A 23291-nucleotide genomic window follows, 5' to 3' on the forward strand; every position below is an offset into this window, starting at 1 on the left:
GAGGAAAAAGGTGGATCTACTGATAAGGGTGAGACTTTTGGACCAAGGCTCCTCAGTTCTGTGTCTTAGTCACGCATTGCTCAAGACCCAAAGTTGTTAAAATATTTCCCTTATTGAATACCCTGAAAAAAGAGGCATTCAGGTGTGATGCACTGCTCACCAATTTCTTCCTGCCTTTGACTCACCTTTGGCTCACACTCACACCTCACTCCACTAAAGAAAAGCAAGCATTCTCCAACGGAAAACGTTGGGGTTTATTCCAGAGCAGGTCAGGTGTGAGATTTTCATTACTTTGGCTGCGATCCCAATGTGCGCGAGCGAGGGACTCGCAGAGGCTCAGACGTAACAGCCTCGCCCCTGTGTAAATGACCAAAGTGTTCCCTTCAAAATGTCACTCTCACGCACGGGACGAGCACTGTGGAGGAGGTGAACACTCAGCATGGGCACTCGGAATTACCTCTGGCATTTCATCCTCTCTGTTGCTCTCTGTAAGTAAAAATCTGTTTGTTTACCATCGTTATATATGTAGAGGATGTCCATGAGAAATATTTGAAATGAGAATCAGGGCATGGGGGGGCTTCTAAAAATGAATATAAAATCCTATAACATGCAATATTTACAGGGTTGTGGGGTTTTTCTTCTTCATTTAGCTTGAATGCATAGCATTTCAGCAGGTATTTTAGTAGGGATATAAAGCTGTAGGTAGGTAAAAGAATTAGTGCAAAGTATTTAGAAAACTCATCTAAAAGAAGAAACATGCGGTGTCTGACTAGATTTTACGACCTCTTTTACCCCTAAATTTAGTTATGAATGATCTATTTTGCCAATTTTTCTACTCTGAAAGACTCTTTAGGAAAAGACATATAAAAAACCCATGGGATAGGTTGTATTAATTGTGCTATGTCCTCACTGCACTGCGAGAGGTTTTGAAACATCATCTAGAAATTCAAAGGGCTGCATTATTTTATTCTTAATGTCTGGTTTCATGTTATTCAGTGCAGATGAACACAAGTTTCTTGACTGGTCAATACCTGCTGTTATCAGTCTGAGGGACACAAGCACAGGGTCTTACAATTCAAATTGTATTTGGATGAGAAAAGGTATCAGTCTGTAGGAGGAATTTTGCAAAATATGTATTGTTGCATTACAAGTTTTTATGTAGATTCCAAATGATATGAAAATACCACCTTCCTTTCCAGGTGAGTAGAGTGAAAAGTAGTTGATTAATGTGATAGAGCTACTCCAGTACAGTCTAAGAATCCTTTAAGTTTCATACAGCCAAACCCAAAGATCCAGGATAATAACTGAGTGTTGCTAAGGAATAAAATTGACCTAAGACAGAAGAATATGTCTGTGGTTTTTTGGCATGAACAAAGTCACTCCTGAAAATCAAAGCTGAATTACCTGATCAAGTAAATTAGATAAGCCCAAATTAGCCTGATTATTTAATCAGAACAGAAAAAGGATTTGATTTTTACTTTTAAAGAAACTTTGGGAGTTTCTTTATGTTGTCACCTTCACACTTGTGAACTACAGGAGTTACAATTTATTTGTAGTTAGAAATAGAGGTAGACACAGGAAGGCAATTTATTTTTGTCCATGATTATTATGATTTAGGACATCGACAGAAAGATATGCCCAGAAAAAGTGTTCTGTCCTGTCAGACAGCCAGTAATTAGGATAGGAATAAATGCCTTGCAAAATAAAGAAATTGAAGCAATAGAATATACACAAACAGGTAAGGAGAAAATTATACTGAAAAATGTGTTCCATTAATTTTTAATTTTCCTGTTAATTCTCTAGGAATTTTAGTTTAGAGAGATCATAGGATCATAGAATCATTTAGAATGGAAAAGCCCTTTAAGATCATTGAGTCCAACCTTAAACTCAACACTGCTGACTCCACCCTAAAGCCTGTCCTAACTGTAAATGAAATAATATTTAAAGGAAGAAAAGAACACAACAAATTGAAAAAATATGTTGACTAGAAATAGAAAGGTAATATAAATCTCTACATTTATACAGAAAAAAGCGTTACCAGGAAATCACTAAGATCTCCTCAAATTTATGCAAATGGAAGAGGAAGTAAGAGAAATTTCATAATAGTTAACAAATAGCAAAGAAAGTGTAAACCTGGAAATGAGGAAGGAAAGGAAGAACAATGAAGATGAGAATGTTAAGTGAATTTGTCACACAAGAACAAAATTACACTTTTGCTAGACTTTTAAAGCACTTCACGGAATTACAGAGCAACGATCCATAATCCACCTTTCTGAAATTCTGACAGGTGCCGAGGCTGTAATGGCATTAGAGAGCAGAAATGTCACACCAGCCACCCCTGAGAGCCACACAGATGTCTCCAGGAGCACAGAGAACACCAGAACAACTGACCTGGCTGCAAACAGCTCCAATGCCTCCATGGCAGACCCCAACACCCCGACAGCCCGATCCCTCCCAGGCACAACCCTGCTGTCCCCCTCCTCAGTGAGGATGGTGGGTGAAGGGAGGATGGACACTGCAGCCAGAATGCTGGATGGGGAGCAGAGCTCACTTGGGATGTCTGCTGGGAATGGTGGTGTGAGCTCAGCAATGCCAACAGCAAGGCCTGGCACCACTGCCCCCAGCACGGGCACTGAGAGTGGCACTGCTTCCTCCCTGCCTCTCAGTTCAACTGTGACGAGCCACTCCTCCTCCTCATCCTCGTCCTCATCCTCATCCTCCTCCTCCTCTCCTGATGGCTCCTCGGCTGTGACTCCCAGCCCACAGCGAAGCAGCAGCAGTGGCACCACTGTGACACCCTCGGCCTCCACATCCCACCCACCCACGGCCCTCATGTTCTCCTCTCCGTCCTCCACTGCTGGCAGTACTAGTGGTCACATCTCTGCTGTGACACAGGGCTCAACAACCCCCAGGATGGTGGCTTCCACCTCTGACAGCACTCCTTCCTCAGTCACCACCGAGGCCAGGCTTTCAGCCAGCGGCACAGAGACAGCAGCACCTCAGCACACCTCTGCCCCCCTCACACAGGGACAGCCCACAGGGGACGTGACAGCCACTTCATTGTCCGTGGAGAGCTCATTGCCCTCTGTGACCACAGCCTCTGCAGCCAGCAGTGCCACAGTTCCTCCTGGGGAAGGGGAAAGCTCCACCACGAACCAGGGGAGCAGAACAACAACTGAGTCCAATGTCAAGACAGCCCATTCCCTCCCAGCGACATCCGTGGTGTTCCATTCCACGATGAGGACAGTGAGTGGAGGAGGGAGGACGGACACTGTGTCCACGGCAGCAGTGTGGGAAGGGAGCTCAGTCAGGACATCTGCTGGGACTGATGCTGTGAGCCCAGCATTCCCAACAAGGCCTGGTGCCACTGCTCCCAGCACGGGCACACAGAGTGGCACGGCTTCCTCCCTGCCCTTCAGCACAGCAATGATGAGCTTTTCCTCCTCCTCCTCCTCTCCCGAGGGCTCCTCAGCTGTGACTCCCAGCCCTGATCAAAGCAGCCCCACTGAGACACTGCTGACCATCACATCCCACCCATCCACGGCACTCGTGCTCTCCACTGCTGGTGTTACAGGCGTGGAGTCAGGCACTGTGACAGCAGAGGTGACACACAGCCCAGCTCCCACCACAGCCAGCACTAAGCCAGTGGCTTCTGCCTCCATCACCTCTCCTGCCTCATACCCCACTGAATCCAGCAGTTCATCCACACTGGGCAGCAGCATGGAGACATCAACAGCTCAGCTCACCCCCACACCCCTCCCACAGGGACAGACCACGGTGGAGATCACAGCCACCTCATCTCCCATGGGGAGCCCCTTGCCTTCCACAACCATGGCCTCTGCAGGCAGCAGTGCCACGACTACTCCTGGAGAAGGGGGAAGCCTCACCACAAACCAGGAGAATGAAACAACGGCTGAGCCCAGTGCCAAAACCTCCCATTCCCTCCCAACCACATCCTTGGCAACCCCATCCACAACGGACCTTAGTCCAACATCTGTTAATCCTTCTTTCACTGCAACTTGCTGTGAGTATTTTAACACAATCCTAAATTTAATTTGCTCTATTTTTGGAAGAATTGAGTATAATTGTCTTTTATTACTATTATTTTTTGTTGGAATTTGAGCATTTTATGTCTTTTTAAGATGGTAATTCAATCCAGGAATATGAATCCCTGCAATCTTTCTGCTTTTCTCAAAAGCTGCAGCTCCTGTCTGCAGTTGTTTTTGCAATGACACACCTGGTGTGATGCAGTGCCACAGGGGTAAAATGCTATGTAGTTATTCTGCATAGACCAAGGTATCTCAGTGGGAAGTTTTATTGGTTTTTATTGGTTTTTATTGGTTTTTATTGCTTTTCATTGCTTTTATTGGTTTCAGTCTTGAAATTTCCTTTTATGAAATACTAGCGGCAGTTCCTTCATTGGGCGGATCAAGTTGAATTTATTTGTTGGATTTATTTTTGCTAGCTTGGTTCTTACGTGTTTCAATACTAATTCTTTTTAAGTGTAGCTTTAATGTTTTGCCAAAGGGCTATCTGCCCACATTCAAAGAATATGCAGTAATGAGCCTTTCATTATTTTAAATGGATAAAAATGTAAAGCAATGATGGAAGAGAGGAGAATGCAGCCATTTTGTATTCTGCAACCCCTCCAAAAAATGTGGTATGACTTCAATTTTTAATGCATAAGAGAATTTTTTTAGTTCTACAAATCCGAGGGGTTAATCCTTCCCTGATCTGGAGTCACATCATTCATGGAATGCAGCAGGAGATATGCACATGCATGATAAGCTGTTCACAAAGGCTCAATGGCCAAGGACAGCCCGGTGACAAGTGGTTCCTCAGGGGTCACTGCTGGGACTGGTGCCTTCAACATCATTGTGGGGGACATGGACAGCAGGACCCTCGGCAAATTTGCTGCTGACCACACTGGATGGTGCAGTTGGCACTCTGGAGGGAAGAGATGGCATCCAGAGGGACCAGGACAGGTTCCAGAGGTGTGAACCTCACGGAGTCCAATAAGGCCAAGAGCAAGGTGCTGCACATGGGTCAGGGCAGTGCCAGGCACAAACACAGCCTAAACAGGAATGGACTAAGAGCAGTTCTGAGGAGAAGGACTCGGGGGTGTTGGTGGATGAGAAGCTTGACATGACTTGGCCATGTGCCCTCACAGCCCAGAAAGCCAAATGTGTCCTGGGCTGCATCCAAAGCCCCATGGGCAGCAGGGAAGGGAGGATTCTGCCCCTCTGCCCTGCTCAGGTGAGACCCCACCTGCAGAGCTGCCTCCAGCCCTGGGGTGCCCAACCTGAGAAGGACATGAGCAGGTCCAGAAGAGGCCACAAAGATGCCCAGAGTGCTGGGGCACCTCTGCTATGGAGACAGGCTGAGAGAGTTGATGTTCAGCCTGGAGAAAGCCCTGGGGAGATCTTAGAGACTCTTCCAGTACCTAGAGGTGACCTACAAGAGGGACTTTGTACAAAGGCATGTAGTGACAGGACAAACGGGAATGGCTTTTAACTGAAATAGGGTAGGGTTAGAGTAAATAATAGGAAGAAATTCTTCCCTGTGAGGGTGGTGAGGCCCTGGCACAGGTTGCCCAGAGAAGCTGTGGATGCTCCATCCCTGGAAAAGCCCAAGGCCAGGTTGAATGAGGCTCTGAGCAACCTGGGATAGTGGAAGATGTCCCTGCCCATGGCAGAGGGACTGGAACTGGACGATTTTTAAGGTTCCTTCCAACCCATTCTGTGATTCTGTGATTCTATGATACGATTCTCTGTTTCATATCTTTACAAAAACATCGCAGAGACTTCAGCTTTTCCTTAGGCAGTCAGTTTCTCATTGATACTTTATTCCTTAAAGACACAGACTGTAACTACACGTTTCTTGAGCATTTCCTTTTTGTTTCCTAGCTCCTATCACTTTGTCCATCCAGCTGCAGAACGTGACGAGCACAACGATTCAGTTCAGCTGGAGACCTCAAGGTGGCACAGGAGACCGTCCTTACACAGTGAGGCTGCAGGGAAAATCAGGAGAGATGGAGAAGAGAATCCTAAATGAAACAAGTACTGCGTTTGAAAATCTGCTTTCTGGTAATCAGTATCAAATATCCGTGGATGTTTCAACTTGCTCTAAGAATGTCAGCACCTCCTTGACAGTTCAGACAGGTATTTCCTCAGGATTTTTTTCTTTTTGAAATGAAATGAAATGAAATGAATGAATGAATGAAATGAATGAAATGAAGTTAGCAAATGAACATATTCACAGCCTGAACATGAAGCCGTTTTACTCTGAGCACCTACCTGGAAATGAATAGGCAAAAAGAGGTCAAACTTGTAGAAATTTATAGTCAGACTGCAAATTTTTCATGGCACTACGATCCAGAGCCTCACTAGTCCTCCTGCCAAATTCAAAACTTTACTGAGCTAGAACCACAGTGGTTCAATATTCTAGTCTCTCCCGGGTCCATGCACTTTAATTCCCAAGTCTTACTTAGCTGGAAAACCATTTTTAAACAATAACTTAATATTTTCTGGTTATTCTGTCTTTCAAATGTCCACAGCTGCTGAAGTGTACCGTGGAACCACTAGGATTATCAATGAAGAGTTCAAGCCTGAATATCAGAACAAATCAAGTGCAGAGTTTCAGGACTTTGAAAATAGGTTCATTATGGAGGTATTTTGCTTAGAAATTCTAAACTAAACTTTATTTTCTGCTGAGCTCTTCTTAATGTAAAAAATCATGAGGATCTGGGCATGAATCTCAAATGTAGGTGGAAAAGATTGTGTGATGGTTAGAAATGAAGCAGTACTCATTTTTCATTTGTTTTCCTCTGAGGCCCTGATTTAAATGAAATTTGGTCTGGGAGTTATACATATTCCCCCACTATGAGAGATGCTTTTAATTGAGTTATGACCAGCGTATTGCTATGTGTTGAAGAAGAAAAATAGATAACAACTTAAACCTTTTACTTTGCAGATAACTAAACATCTGCCACAGAAGATACAAGAATTAAAAAATGGAACAAAAATGCGTATTGTAATTAATAGGATCGAGTACGGAAGTGTGGTTGTGTTCTTTGACATTGTGCTGGATGAAGGACAAAATGTAACAAAACCAGAGATTTCAGATGCTTTTGCAGAGGCCCTTAACATGAGTACATTTGAAGTTGATCCTCAACAGACTTCTGTAGAAGGTATGAATTTGTTCATCACTGTGAATTCGAGCAGTACTGTGTAATTTTCACTGATGGTAACATCCATTGGTGTTGAAATGGGATTTGGGTGGGGAAAGGCAAACAGTGTTTGGTTTATCTCTTTTTACAATACTGATTTAATCTTTGTTCTTCTGCTTTGTTTAACTCCACTGCAGCAAGGAACAGCTGCCAGCCAGGTTTAAATGACTGTGACCAACATGCTGCCTGCACTGCTGAAGGAGCCAATTATTCCTGTCAATGCAACAAAGGATTCACTGATAAGAGTCCCCAAGTTCCAGGGAGAGTTTGTCAGCAGGATCTACCTTCACGTAACTGCTTTATATAAGTTAAAAAACCCAAACCAAACCTTAAAAAAATTGCATGTAAGGTCTTTTCCCTCCCCTGACCCTCCTTAGGTAATATCTTAAAATGATTATGTACACTGGCCTTGGAAGGATTGGATTTTATGTGGTACCACTGTTAAATATTTAGGCAAACAGTAGAAGCATGTTTTCTGGGCTTCTTTTTTGAAAGCTGATTATGAAAATAAAAAGCATAAACTTAGTGAGCTTTAAAATAAATTCTACTCACTGGGTCCAAATTTCTATTTGACAGAACAGACAACTGCAGCTCCTCCAAACACCACCACCACCACCACAATTGGAACAGGATCAACAACTCCAGTCCTTCCAAACACCAACACCACCAGTACAACTGGAACAGAACAGACAACTACAGTCCTTCCAAACATCACCAGTACAACTGGAACAGGATTAACAACTCCAGTCCTTCCAAACACCAATACCACCAATACAACTGGAACAGGACAGACAACTCCAGTCCTTCCAAACACCACCAATACAACTGGAACAGGATCAACAACTACAGCTCCTCCAAACACCACCACCACCACCAATACAACTGGAACAGGATCAACAACTCTTGTCCCTCCAAACACCAACACCACCACCAATATAACTGGAACAGGATCAACAACTCCTGCCCCTCCAAACAGCAACACCACCACCAATACAACTGGAACAGGATCAACAACTCCTGCCCCTCCAAACACCAACACCACCAATACAAATGGAACAGGACAGACAACTACAGTCCCTCCAGACACCAATACAACTGGATTTACAGGATCAACATCTCATTCTGTTTTCACTACCACACTTACATCAGCACCTTGCAGTAAGTAAATATTTGATACTAAACAGCAGAATGAAAATTATCCAATCAGACACAATATTCTTGTTCATCGGTCATATCAGCTGTAGGGTAAAAGCCCTGGACATAATTTCAGAAAGGGAAGCCTGATAAAATCACTGAAAAGGCATAATTATACAAAAGTCAATCAAGGCAGTTTCTACACCTTGGTAAAGCTCTATTGGACCCAGTAAGTGTTCACTGGGTGCCTGCCTGCAGGCATAAACCACTGTGATAGATGATTTTTATTAATCTTATTATGAAGAACATGTAATAAATGCCTCTCTACTGCTCTGAACTTATGATTTCCTGGTGGCATTTTAGTAGTCCATCCTCCTGAGGTTATCAGGATGAGTCAAATATCAGTCCACCTCAGAATGCTCATGTTTTTCTCAACCAGCCTCATCAATTCTCTACTATCTTAAAGCAACCTTGCACAATTCTGACCATTTACCACACTTTGCTTGCAGTTAGAAAGACTAGAAGCAAGTAGAATGTCAACCATTTGTGTTTTGGAGCCATCAATCAAAGCACATTATTGTGTGGTTTCCATCTATAGAGCAAATGGTTCACTTCTGCTCTTGTGGAAGAATGAAGTGACAAACTGAAATCAGTTCTGATAAAACACACAGCTTATATTGGTTTAATTATTTTTTCTTCAGTATTAGATGTGTAGAATTGCAGAAGTGAAATGAACTTCTCTCAGCTGTATGAAACTTTCTCACTTTGCAGTGCCAGTCTCCATCGAAGTTCAGAAGGTGACCGGAGAAGAAATACAACTCAACTGGACCAGTGGCAACAAAGGCAGCCTCTACATCATCTCCCTCGTGGATGGAAACCAGGAGATACATAAAACAACTACAAATGAGACAAAAGCTGTGTTTGATAATTTGCTTCCTGGCCATGTGTACACAATTTCTGTGACAGTGTCATCTTGTGCTGAGAATAAGTCTTCAGTCATTGTCCAAACAGGTACCTCTTCCATCACCCTGGCATTTCTTTTTAATTAATATCAATTTTTCCAATATGATCTGGATTTGATCTCATAGACTCCTATTCCTGTAAGTCGTCTTTATTTATTTGGCTCATCCCCTTGCTTGGATAGGACTGCTTGGATTAAACAGGGGTTTGCAAGAGTAAGTGCTTGCTCTGTAAACTTTCTTATCATGTTGCATTATTAAGCCAAATAATTCTGTACAGAAGTCAGGATATTTTGGTTGTAAATTTAACAGAAGATATTCTGGTAATGTGAAATTTAGGTTGTACTTGGTTTGTGAATGCAAGCAGACCTTAATTATCATTGTTACCTTTTTAATTTCGTCCTAGGATATAGACATTAAGACAAACTGTTTAACTGTGTGTCTGTACTAAAACTGATTCTGAAGGAACATAACACATAATATTCCTCTAAATATAGGTTTCTCCTTTTAAAGCTCCCCATTGCTATCTCCCCCTTAGCCTTTAGACAAAACTTTTTCCACTAAAAAAATTACCACTTGGCACTGTGTAATATGGCTTTTCTATCACTGGATGGGATCTAAAAGTCAGCCTGTCAAAGGAAGCCACTACGTTATTTTGGCATGATCCACGTTTGATAAAACTGTGCTGCACTTTATCATTCACTCCCAGTGGCTGAGAAAGTGTTCACGATTTCTTTTTATATAACTTGAAAGATCTAACGTGACTTTTGGCAATTGTTACTTTCTTCCAGCATTTCTTGACCTCTAAAATGTGGCTGTCCTTGTTGCAAGCCTTTTTTCAGTTCTCTAGTCTGATTATTCTCAAAGCCCTTCTAGGGCAATTATTCTGGCAGTTGACTGTGAGGTTCCTTCTAATGGACTTACCCTCTATCTTAGTCTTTAGGACCACAAAGCCAAGGAATTCTCATCATAATTTCCACTGAAATAATTCAATACTTCAGTCCACTGGCTTTCATTTATTAGTTCTCCTAGTTAAAAAAAAAAAAAAAAAAAAGGTTTCCTTTTATAATCTGGAGTCATCTGTCCTACCAGAAAAGTGTTTGTGACCTAATTAAAAAAAGCAATAAAACCCAAGTCATCCTTATTTCATGTGAAGTTAAAGACTATGTTGAATTCTATGAGGAGAACTGGAGATAGACCCAATGAGCTAACAACATAAAACCTGCCATATCCTCTTTAATGGGTTTTGACCCATTATAAATAATTCAGATTAGCCAGTCCAGACAAGCATACAGAAGTCTGGGACTCCATGATGCATATTGTTTCCAAAGGAAATTGGCATTTTTTACTTCTGAAAACTCCATCTAGTTTACCTGAGTTTTACGAGCACGTAACAGCACAACCTATATCTTTAGCTCTCATAAGAAATCAGAGTTCTCAGTGCTATTTCAGTAAGTTCTCAAATACCACCTACCCACCCACCACCTGCCTCTCTTTTGATATGCTCCAATTTTATAATTTGCAATTCTTAGTTCTCACTGGGCCAAAGGAGCTGCTGCTTAGGTGACTCCTTGGCCATAATTAAACTCTTTCACCTATTCAATAATTTTCTTATTAGCAGTAATAATGCACGGATCAAAGATTTGTACTTGATTTTTAAATGTGATTTTTAAATTGATTTTACAGATACTGCTTCCTGTTTCGAAACAACTGAGTTTTGTTTAACAGAAAGTACTGGCTGTTCTGACTTAAAAGACACTGTATGCTCCAGTAAGTTTATAGAACCTTAACATTTGTTTATCCATAACCACGGGGTATTATTTCACAATATAGTATCTTCCATGAGTATTTTGCCATCTGCTTTATGATGTCAGTTCACACAGCATCTGAAGTTCACGCTTCTTTGGTGAAGAAGCTGCCTCCATCAAACTCCAGTGTCAGCTTCCAGCTCTATTTTAGTCTGGACTTTTCTATGTAAAGCTTTCTTCTTTTGGCTCAGGGCTCATCCACCTACTTGGGAGGATTTAAACACACTCAGAGCCTTGCAGAGTCTAACAGACTGATGTTGCTTCTGCTGGAATCAATGGGAGGGTGGCTGCTGAATTAGAAAGTGGGATGCACCCTGAATAATACAGGAATGGGGAGCAAATTGTGAGGATGGTGATGGCTGACAAAGCTGGAGAGATTCAGCTCTGAAGGTTCCAGAGCCAGTGCATTAGACACACATGATACACTTTATAAGTATTTGATTCATTTCTGGTTTTATCAATTCTTATTATAAATACATGAGATAATAAAGTCCAAAAACTGATTGTGGAGGGACATCCTGGGATTCACCTAATTGTTTCTTTTTTTTTTTTTTTTTTTGTTTTCCCAGAAAACCAAGCACTTGCCTGCAATGTTAAGTTAAAAAACCAGACATTTTACAAAACACTTTATAACTCTGATAGTGAAGACTACAAAAACATGTCTAAAAGGATCAAAACAGATGTAAGTTGATGCAATCTTCTTTGCCAACATGAATGAACTAGAGGAAGGCTTGTGATTAGCAATTTCAGTCTCCTACATTCATTGTTAAATCAAGACTGTGACAGGTGAAATAGATAAAACAGTATAGGAACCACAAAATCTGCCAAGGACAGACAGCTTGTTGTCCAATGGTGAGGTCTATACTCCCTAAGCCATCCTCAAATTTATGTTATTTCATGGAAGACACTTTAAAATTCTATTTTTGTAAGTTCAAGGAACATCGCGTTCTGTTTATTTTCTCCCACTTCGCTGAACTGATGCCCGTGGAGACAAAAAAAGAATATTACTCAAAACCAGCATTTCAACACACACTTGGAAATATGAAAACTTAGCAAGTGTGTACTGTGAGTCCAGATCACTGGCAATTTACATGATGGAAGTGGCTGCAGGACTGGACAAAGTTTCAAGGGGTCCATCTCAGGGATTTCATATTTCTCAGGAAATATGAAAACTTTGCAAGTGTGTACTGTGAGTCCAAATCACTGGCAATTTACATCATGGAAGTGGCTGCAGGACTGGACAAAGTATCAAGGGGTCCATCTCAGGGGGGAAATGATGAGAGAAAGTGGAAGTTTTGACCTAGTAAAGCTGACAGGCAGAAGCATCAGTCTGCCATTCAACTGTCTTTAGCAGCAAGTTAAAAAAAAGGACTAATAATTCAAACACCTCTCAGGAATCCTGATCCATATAAGCCTGTTGGAAAGGTAAAACGACTGCAAGATTGGGGTAGACTGCTTTAAATAACTAACACAGCTATTTTTGGTGTGATGATCACACCCTTTAGCTAAGAATCTCCACAGATTTCAAAAGCAGTAATTAATTTGTTCTCACAACGCCAACTCGGAGGTAACCTTGTCTTATGACTGCTAACATCTCCACTTCATGGATAGAAAATTTACTTTAGTGGCTTTAAAAGGCTTCCTCCAAGCTGTCTGAATGCAACAGGAATCCCTTTACTGGCTTTTAATAAGCTTTTACCTCGTGCAGTGTGTCAGCTCTTCTTTAAAAAATGGCAAAATCAAACAGAGCTGTACTAACATGCCTGAAAATATAGACAATTTCTGTATTGGATTTACTTTTTCCAATTTGAATATGGAACTGTATATTTTATATTCCACAATACTACCAGTCTGTAGCTGTATCTTTGAAATGTTGCAGTTTTGCCTGCATAGATCAGGTTTCCTATCTAGACTGCTCATCAAAGTGAGGAAAAGAAAAGCATTTTTGGAGTCTCTGGCCAAAGAACTTAATGTGATGTAAAGTCTGGGGTGGGGGGTTTCTCCCCCAAAAAAGATGGAGGCAGAAAACTGAACACTGACTCAGAAAAAGGTTTGTTATCATCTGTGAAAAATAGTAATCTTTCAAACTTTTCAGGTAAAACACCATATTTATCCACAGTGAGAGGATAACTTGTCTTAGTGGGTTGAATCAAACATCTAATTTTCTGAAAATATCAGTCCTGACAAAAACATTTCAACCAGTCTTACTTAAAAAAGGGGACTGCTTGTTCTTGCTCTATATCCATATGAAAGCACTAGGCAAGACTGTACTTTTGGAGACATCAGTAGAATTGATTTGATTTTGATTGGTGTCAAGGGAATACACTTGGTTTATGCCAGAATGATTGAGAGGCAAATCACACCCTTGTCTCCCTTTGCATAGGTATTCTGTAATGTCATGACTTTGAAAATCTGGTGACAAAAATAAGTTTTAAACCTCTAACATCAAAGTTCTGTGCTGATAGTGTGTGCAGGACCACGCTTGAAGTTTAGTTGCAAATATTGAAAAAAAGTTAGGGGACACCAAACATAACTTTAGAAATATTGGGTGCTCTTTGTAGATTCCAAGTTTTCTACAGTCGGGGTCCCATATGGGTTTGTGGAGGAGGACAACTTGTTTTAATGCATTATTCATTGGTAACTAGCTAAACAGATTGGAGCTTTGGAAGTCAAACTTAGATTTCTCATTTTCAGTCACAGACAATGCATCGTTCCGGAATCCTCCTTCAATAAGTTTTTTTATTTGTTATTCCAAAGCAATTACCTTGAAAGAATAGTTAAGTGCAGAAAATGAATATCCTGATGCGTGCAGGATGTGTGCATCCCTGCTCTGCCTCAGTGGACTGACATGTGGAATTAAATACCAATTTCAACTTGTGCAGGTTGTTGCAGCAATGCGATTGGCACTCAAAAATGATGGCTTCGATATCGTCGTGCTTGGGTTCAGACCTGGCTGTGTGGAGGCTGATTTTCTCTCTCTGCTGCCAAAAGAAGAGCCTGTGGATGTGAATGATGTGCAGACCAAACTAAGTAAAATATTAAGGAGCGAGTTTGGGGAGGAAATTAACTTAACAGTGCAATGTAAGTGATGTCGAAACAACTTCTCTGTAATGGTGTGGGGATTAAAGGGTCAGATCTACTGCTGTTAAATTAAGCTGATAAATTAACTTCTCTCTTTTAAGAGATTCAAATATGTCAAGTAACCTGTTTAAACATTCACTGAACACAGAGTCCAGGTATCATATAGATTATGGATCTATTTTAAAGAATCATTACATATACCCAGTTCCAGACTCAAAGGATGGGTTCTCTTCACACTGAAGAATATAAAGACTCTCAAGTTACATGATGCCATCAAGAAAATCCTCACAGCAGCTGTTGTGGGTGTCACCAAGAGATCACAAGGACCCTCAGAAAAAATTTCTAGTTAACAAATCTTCACTACATAAAAAAACATTTTCAATATTATTCAAAAGTTTCAAAGCTGCCAAGCACTAAAACACAGCTGTCACTTAGGGCTCCAGGCTTTCTTACACCCACTTTTTACTGTTTCTAGCTAACATTTCTCAAATGTGTTTTGAATTTCCAGCTCTGTCTGTTCAGTCACCAACTGACAACAGTTCCTCCTGGAGAGTAGCAGTGATTGTCCTTGGAGTTTTACTTGGAGTTGCATTAGTGCTGATTCTCCTGGCAATAATATTTTACATCTATGTGAGGAGAAGATCAGGTAAATACTTGATGGAACCCTCAGGACTAATGGGAATGTTTGTCTACAACCACTTATAAGATAAGCCATCAGTTTCACTTCAATATTTTGGGCAAGGCAGAAAATTAATATATTTGTCTTAAAACTCGATGTTAATTGTTCATATTAACTTAGGATTCTACCCTCTCCTTCCCAATGTCCATCACCAAATTCCTGAGCTTCTAACAACACCTAATGAATATTCTTTTAAACAGGTATGGGATTTTCCACATTGTACACGTGGTAGAGTGAGGAACAGAGAAACTTCTCTTCAGCCTATCCCCCATAGGTACTGCAATGACTCCTAACATTGGCAAGCTAAAGAGACAGATTCCAAATTACTCAATACTGTCTTGTATTTATTTAGTGACACTGAAAACAGGGTGACTGAGCTTGGTAGCTGTGGCAGGTCACCTGAATGTTCAGCTGAGCCCAGAGTCATCCTGTTGGGCTTTGTGCACTTGGCCAAGGGTGATTCACCTCCCCTGGGATTTTTATCACTGTGTAAAGATGCCTTTTTCTCTCCTGTGACTGCAGAATGAGCCCAGGGTAATTAGTGTTCTAGCATATGCAGCTTGGTTAGGAGTTTGGAAAAAAATGGGATACATCTCAGTCATCTGAACTTGCCATAGAAGTCTCTGGTGGACCACCAACTTGATTTGGAGGCTTCTGAATTCAAGGTTTCTTTAACTGTTGGGCTATGAAGCAATACCTGCTCATATGTCAAATGTATAGCATGCTAAATACAGGTGTGGTTTCACAGCATAGCCTCAGTGTATTACTAGGTGGGGGAAGGGAAGTGAAAGGTTAATTTGAGCCAAAACTATTTTACCATCTATTTTTGCCTGTCAAAAACGGTTGGCTGGGTAAGGGTGTACCATATAGTGCATTTTTCCCCTGATCTTGATGATCCCACAATAGAGTCCAACAGAAGCTACTCCTGTGGCCTGGGAGCAGAGCCTGTTCCTTAAAGCAATTAGAAGAAATTATCTTTATATTTTTCCACTTCTCTCAGCTGCAGTCCTGGTGAAGTTGCAGTCTGTCTCTCCTATGGTGTAGTTTTTCCTGCTTGGAATGTACTGAAGAGATGATAAAGGGCAGTTTGCTGCTGCACGTATTTCCAGCAGGCTTTATGTGTTTAATTTCAAAACAAAACACATCCAGCTCTCCCTGTATCTGTGTGTTTTGTCAGTCTGCCTACACTCAGAATTCCTGTTGAGGCACTGAGTATCCCATGATGCTGAGGCCCTGAACAGCCCTGGTTTTTGGGGATTATGTTAGGGTTATTTGGCACAGGTAAGACCAAGGTGGTGCCAGAGCTGCAGCACAGAGTGGGGATGCCCAAGCAGCTCTGCTCTGCTCTGGGTGCAGCCAGTGTTCATTCTTTGTGAATTTGTCCTTCCCTGTGCCATACCACAGCTCCTGGGAGAGCCCTGCTGAGGACCCTGTCTGGAATATTATATTTAGTAGCAGGGACCTATGAAACAGGGTCTGGCATGCCTTGCTCTCCCTTAATTTCCATGCAGTGTCAACTTGGACCTGCTTAGGTCTGGGGTTTGGAGTCACAACCCACCTCACTGATGGAAAGACAGTGTGATTAGTGTTTGTTACACTTCTATTATGTGGCTTTTAAATATATCTAACTCTGATGTTCTGTTCACTGAGTAGTCACTCAACAATGTATTCTGTCAGTAAATACAAGTTCCCCAGGGAGCTCTGTTGAAAATATAAATGAGTGCTCTTGCTTATGTTAATACTTTTCTTTCTTTTTTTGAGGGATCTACTTTGAATAGCAAATCCTCATTGCCAGTAAACCTTTCTGATGTCCTTGTAAATAATGTTAAATAAAGACCATGTACAGCAGGCTTGTACTATAGAATCCTGGGATTGTTCATGCACAATGTATTTAAAGTCTTGGGGAAAAAAAAGTGGTATTTTAAACAACTTACTCAAAGATGCTTTTCAAATAAAATCTCTATTTTTACAACTGTGCATTCTGAAGGAATCTGAAGTTCTTGTTTTGTCCTGTACTTTGGAGCCTCTTCTACCTGCAGGAGGGGAGGGTGGCCAGTGCAGTCAACAATGATTACACAGAAGGATTCTCTCTTTGAGCTACATTAAACAAGAGAGAAGATCTGAATTGAGCCTCTTTTTACCTTCTACTTCAATGAAAATCCCCCTGCCACCACAGTGGGGAGTCTAGACTGTGAGAACTCTGAAAATGAGAGCAGGAGAAGCCAGATCTCCCCTTTCAACAGAGGATCACTTCCTCCCCCCCAAACAGCATTCAGCTGGGCTTCTCATCAGAGAGGAGGGAGAGAGAGGCAGACCCAGCAAGTGGGACAGAGAAATAAATGGCTGAGGATAAGATACTTAATAGTATCAAGGTAGCTGTCTGCTGTTGATACCAGTGGGATTCAAGCAATTCCTCCATTTTTGTGTGTCAGGATGTCCATGACTGAAAAAGGGCATTTTGCCTGTAGCAGACTTGCTTTTCCCCCCCTGGAACTGACTGACACTATGATCCAGAAAAACCTGAGCTACCTACCAATCCCCCCATGCCTGCAGGGACCAAGGCTAAGGTCCTACAAAATAACTGTGTTCTGTTCCCATTGGAACTTAGGAGATGAGATTCAAGTCTTGAGCTGATGTTTAAAACAATTTCGCTTTTCCACAATCTATTATTCCAGTTGCTGTCAATAACCAAAAGCTTTTGTTTCATGAGTATGAGAAAATCATGGTGCTCTGGAGCCAGGACCATACCCAGCTGTTGCACAGCATTCCCAAGGGCACAGGCAGTTTGGGACTGGATAAAGCCAAGCCTTGGAAGAGCAGGTTGTGCAGTTGCCATCTTCTATCCAGGTGGGATTATTTAGGCTCTGCTAGGAATTTCCCTTAGTGCCCTTTCCATGGAAGATTTGTGATGGAACACCTTGAAAGGGAGGAGAAAGCAACAGGACATGATCTCAGACATAACAAGAGAGGCCTGGGAAACACTGGGAATGCCATGCTGTCCCCCAGCCTGTGACAATCCAGGTGCCAGAGGAACAGAAGGAACTGGGGATTAACACAGGGAAGCCACAGGGCCAGAAGTTCCCTCTGCAGGGAGCTGGCTCTGCTGTGTGCTGGAATGAAGACAGGAGAGAGACACTGAAGAGTCTAAAGACACTCAAGTTACACAAATCAGCAACCAGAGGGGTTATTGTCACAAACAGCATAACAATGTGCCTTACCCAAACTTACCCACTGGTTTTCCTCTTCTCAAACAGTAAGAAAATGCTGTAGGACTTCAGGACATCCTATGTCCATACTGACCTATAGCCTAAGGAGTGCAAGTCTACCCTCAGCATGGCCTGGAAACAGGAGCTGTGGGATTTGGGTCTGGCAGCTGGTGCCAGGAAATGGGAACAAGCTGCTGAGACATCAGCCAGCCCTTCCCCAGGCCCACATTCCCTGCACAGGATATTGCCTGGCTTCACCAGTGGCTGTGGTTAGCCCTCATGATTGATTTCATGATATAAAACCTGCTGACATCAGCTTCCAAGTGTAACAGTGTGGAAATAATCCAGGAACAGAGATATCACTGTTGGTAATCCAAGCACACCTGGGTTGTTCTAGTCACTTTTATAAGAGCTGGGCTGTCCCAGGACGTTGCATTCTGGAGACCCAAATCAATTACATCCCTGTTTAGCTATCATTAAATAGATCAAGCTGGTGTATCTGCCTGCTGCAAACCCAGTTTCTCCTTTCTGGGCAGAGCCAGACTGTGCTGCTGCTGAGAAGGAGTTGGATTTAAACATTTCTGGTGTATAAACACACCCATCTGTCAGTTGTTTCCACTGTTAAATGGTTCCTTTAAGGACTCAGTTTCCAAACAGTCAGGACTTTTAGGGCTGTGCTGTCACGGTCCACTCGTAAGCAGACGCGTGATGGTTCATACCAGCTACGATCTCAGAGTGCAAAAAGGAAAAGAAAACACAAAATGCAACAAGTCAAGGGAGTTAAATTTCAATCGGAGGGGGAACTTTATTAATTTGGCCTGTAAAGCGGCCTGCGATAGAGAGAGAAAGAGAGAAAATTGGGAAAAGATGGGGAGAAAAGGGCAGGAAAGGGGCTATAGCTACCACCACGGGTCCACAGACGTCCGGCGTCCCTGGCGTCCCGTTCAGTCGGCGTTCCTTGGCCTCTGCAAAGATCGATGTGATCTTTCGGTGGGGAAGATCTTCGGAGTTCAGCCACTCCAAAGTTGTCTTTTATGCTAGTCCATACACCTGGTCCCTCCTTGCCAGCCGCCTTTGCCCCCCCTTAATTCTTGTGGAGATTTGTCAAACTCCACTTGGCAGGGTCAAGGGAGGAGTGTCCGAGGCATGGTCGGCAGGTTTTTCACAATGGGTGTCAGGGCAACGGGTGCAAAGCCTTTGTCACATACCCGCTTTGGCAGCACAAGGGCTTTGTTCTGTATCAGCTCAGGCAGGGGCAAAGCATTCGCTCCGTACCAGCTTTGGGTAGGCACAAAGCATTCTCTGCGTAAGTCCTGCACCTGTAGTTTCTGATGAGAAATGTTGAGACAGAACTCGATTCTTGGATCGACCCTTACACCACCCGGTGGCTCAACATTTATCTTCAGGACCAGTTGTCTTCTTCATGATGAGTCGTCTTCTGGGTGAGTTGTCTTTCTTTGTGATGAGGTGTCTTCTGGATGAGTTGTCTTTGGGACCACATGGTGGTAACACTAAGGAAGGGGGAAGGGGAGAGAAGGGAAGGAAGGGAAACAAGATAGGAAAGATTTTTACATTACTTTTTGCCATGCAGCTTGCTCAATATGAATCAATGTGAAATCAGATTTCAGAATTTGGTGGGAAGTGACTGGAGCTGAGTAAGAGAAGTCACACCCCATGATTTCAGTAAAATTACAAACACAAAAATTCGTATGATTACTGGTATAAGCTATTACATTTCTTACTGTGATATTATTACAAACAGTTCTTAAGCATACACAACCTTTGCCAATATAGATTATTACAGTTTTAGGGTTAATTTCAGGACAAACTTCAAAATGGCAAACTTTTTGGTCAGTGTCCAAACAAAAATCTCGTGTTCTGATGGTGCTACTCTCAGAGATAATTCCTAGTTGTTCCCACACAATGCAGGATTCCAGGTCTATCATTTGCCATTTATCATTCACCTTTTGGGCCCATGCTGTATGCTCGAACGGATAGAGTGTAGTTCCATTGTGGTTCAAGCCTAATGTGAAAACGGGGTAAATCAAAGATACTGAAGCATTGTGAATAGTTAATGTATAATCTGTAACAGTGTTATTAACATGATTATAGGTAAAATTTACCAACTTCCACCAAGATTGGAGGTTCTTTTCAAAATTGTTAGCACTATCCCAATTTATTTTTTTTTTTGGATTTCTGTAGGAAAAATGCCTCCTTAAAGGCTGTTGCATTTTTGTCAGATCAAAAGTTGCAGTAGCCAATTTATTCAATAATATCTCTGAATCAATGCTATTTAGAATCCCCAATCTAGTTCCTAAAAACACCAGTCAGGTCTCTTCGACATACATCTCCAGGAGAAAAGGGAGCAACCTTTTTGAGAGACCATTCTGGTTTAAATAATATTTGTTGTTGGTTGGTATTTCCAATTACAAATGGTATTGAAAACCAGGTTCCACTTTTCTGCATCCCACTTGAATTTTTTCATCAATGATACCGGGTAGGGTTCTAACCCACTCATTTTTATCCCAGACCCAATCAGACAAATGGTAAATTTTGCCATCATGCATTACGACTACAGCCAAATTTGGATGGGTTTTTTTGGGATAATTTCTGGAAGAGCTAGAATATTCTATGAAGGCTTGAGACCAAGGCAATTCATTATTATTTTGGTTATAGGAAGAAGGTGTAATGCAGAAAAGCATGAGCAATATAATCAAAATTTTGTAGGCCATTTTCAGATTTAAGTCTTCAATTTTTATTCATATTTCTTCTATAGAAATTCTTAAAGTCCCACGGGGTTCTCCTGCAAAAACAAAAAATAGAGACCTTGCCCTTTTCAGGCAAAAGGGAATTAAAATGATGGAACAATAAACCAGGCATTTATTGTTTGGTGTTGGGAAAAAGGAGGGGCCACCCGGATGACTGAGGCAGGTTTATCTTGGTTGATATCCAGGCTCTCTGTTTCTTGGATAGAAAGATTCTTTGAGGTTACTTCTGTTACAGAAAACACATCGCAGAAATGCTCAATCTGTGCATCGACTACAATGAAAGCAAGGCTTACCACAAACAAGCCTTTCTCCCAAGCAGTATACCTTTTCTCAGCATCCTTAAAACTCCAAGAATAAAATCCCACAATAGCTGTTATTAACACATCTCCTTTTTCTGTTTTGGTGAGCTGTTTAACATAGATCCATTCTCCATTTCCCTGCCCACCACTAGGAAATGGAGATCCTAGTTTCCTTGTTCTGGAGGAAAAGGTTTGCTTTGATGTCTTGTCTGCACCATCCACGAAAGGGGGGGCAGAAGCTGCGACGGGTGCACTTTCTTTCACAGAGGAAGGTGGTTTTGTCACACGCCACTGAGTTACCCGTTTGCACAATTTTTCTAAAGGTAAACCATCCATCAAATCTCTAGGAATTCCTTTTTTAAGTCCTAAACGCCACCAATCAAGTTGGACAGAAAGGGGTTTAGGCTGTGACAGTTCCTTGGCAACATCCATAGTTTTGCTGGGGCAGGGCAGTGCATTTTTAACTCCTACTTGCTGGATACCTCTTGATGTCTCTTCTAGAGGCTTTATCAGACAGTATTTTCTACTGTAATCAACTAATTCTTGTGTTACCTCCCCCCATGTCCAGATTTTAGGTCTAGGGTGAGGTCTGTTACCTGGTAGGACTGGTGTTGAAAAGTCAGAGGAATTTGTGTAAGAGTCTGTACTGGTACTGCCTGTATTTCTGCTATTATCACCTCTGCACATAAAAATCTGCGACCGCTCCACAGGACTCGTTGATGCTGTGGTCTTCTGGAGACTTGTCTCTGTGGTTTTGAGTGATTCAGGCAGTCCCCTTATTAAGGCAGTCATAATTTCAGGGTTAACAGATAACATCATTGGTAATTCACATCCAAGAATTAGTTTTCTCTCATGTATCATTTGTAGGCAAGCAGCTTTGTGTACACTTTCTAGTAATTGGTCAGCTGTGCCTATTATTGCCAAGGGGTCTCCCCTGTCCAGAGGGTTTAACCCTTCAGCCCAGTAAGCAGCACACTGAGTTGGAGACCATGGGGCTCGGTGATCACCTGTTGTTAAGAAAACTCCGTGGCCCCAGTAACCCTCAGCCTCCTTTTCACTCAATTGTATTTGATCACCCCCAGTTAAAGACACATATTCTGTTTCAGATTCTTTGATAAGATGCCCATATTCCCTTTTGAACTTGGCTAGTTTAGTGGTAGAATAGGGCGTTTCCTTGGTGATTATGTGGGGGTCAGTATCTTCATTATTAGGGTAAGAAAATTCAGTTTTGAATAAGGGTCTTAAATAAGGGGGATTTTCATCAAATTTTGTCATCTGTTCCAATTCCTTCTGTGGATACATCAGGTTAATTGATCCTGATGATGCTATATTCTGTGAACTAGTGGTCTGTGAATTAGTGTGATTTACTTCAAGAGCAGCCCTTAAGGAATGGTTTTCTTCTTCCTTGCGCTCTAATTCCTTTTCCAGTTTGGAAATTGTTGTTTGGTGACAGCGCACCAGGTTTTCTAAGGATTCTATGATTTTTCCTTCATTACTACGCTGCCTATGATGGTCTTCAATGGCTGCGATCAAGCTGGCACCCAAAACAGAACAGACTATTGTCTTGCTTTTTCCTGGTAGTAAAAACTTAACCTTAGCCTCATTCTGTAGCAGAGAAATCTGATCTACTATACTCTGCGTATTTTTCCAATTCTCTCGAGCCCAATCTTCCCCAATAGGAGAGGGTCGAGCACCATATTTAGCCAAAAATGTAAATAATACATTTTTATCATCCACCAACTGAGAATCTCTCTTCTCCTGTTTGCCAGACATCTTTCTCCTTATCCTGACTCAGAAATAAAACCAACAACAAAACCAACAACAAAAACAACTCAAATCCACTTGAGAAACATTTCTCTCTATCCTGATTCAGAAACCAGACAACCTAAAAACAATATAACAACAAAAAACAGCTCAAAATCTATCCTGAAACAAAACAACTCCAAAAACAATGCAACAACAACAGCTCAAAATTCACTTGAGAAACAAATTCTTAATCCTAAAACGAAACAACTTCAAAAACAACAAAAACCAGCTCAAATCTACTTGAGAAAGTTAGATACTTGCCAATGGCCACTCTTACCCTTTCTCAGGTGTCACTAAAACAAAAATTTAACTCCCCTTCTTTT

At 41.8% G+C, this 23291-nt stretch overlaps 1 protein-coding gene across 2 annotated transcripts; it reads left to right on the top strand.

Moving 5' to 3' along the window:
• The first annotated feature begins 261 nt into the window (after window positions 1-261).
• On the top strand, window positions 262-16861 carry LOC146444096 (uncharacterized). 2 transcript variants are annotated; one of them, XM_085042630.1, is made up of 13 exons: window positions 262-488; window positions 2288-4024; window positions 5907-6161; window positions 6557-6669; window positions 6973-7189; window positions 7366-7518; window positions 7805-8386; window positions 9134-9373; window positions 11008-11091; window positions 11699-11811; window positions 14012-14210; window positions 14719-14856; window positions 15090-16861. In XM_085042630.1, exons 1-13 carry the CDS (start codon window positions 440-442, stop codon window positions 15119-15121), a joined length of 3912 nt encoding a protein of 1303 aa, XP_084898756.1. In that variant the 5' UTR covers window positions 262-439; the 3' UTR covers window positions 15122-16861. The 2 variants fall into 2 exon arrangements, with proteins under 2 accessions (XP_084898756.1, XP_084898682.1); XM_085042556.1 differs by having other exon boundaries at window positions 14719-16861.
• Window positions 16862-23291: the final 6430 nt, after the last annotated feature.

Source organism: Lichenostomus cassidix, chromosome 1 (genome assembly GCF_008360975.1).
Source record: "Lichenostomus cassidix isolate B80296 chromosome 1, HeHo_3.0, whole genome shotgun sequence".
In the NCBI taxonomy this organism is placed as follows: Eukaryota; Metazoa; Chordata; class Aves; order Passeriformes; family Meliphagidae; genus Lichenostomus; species Lichenostomus cassidix.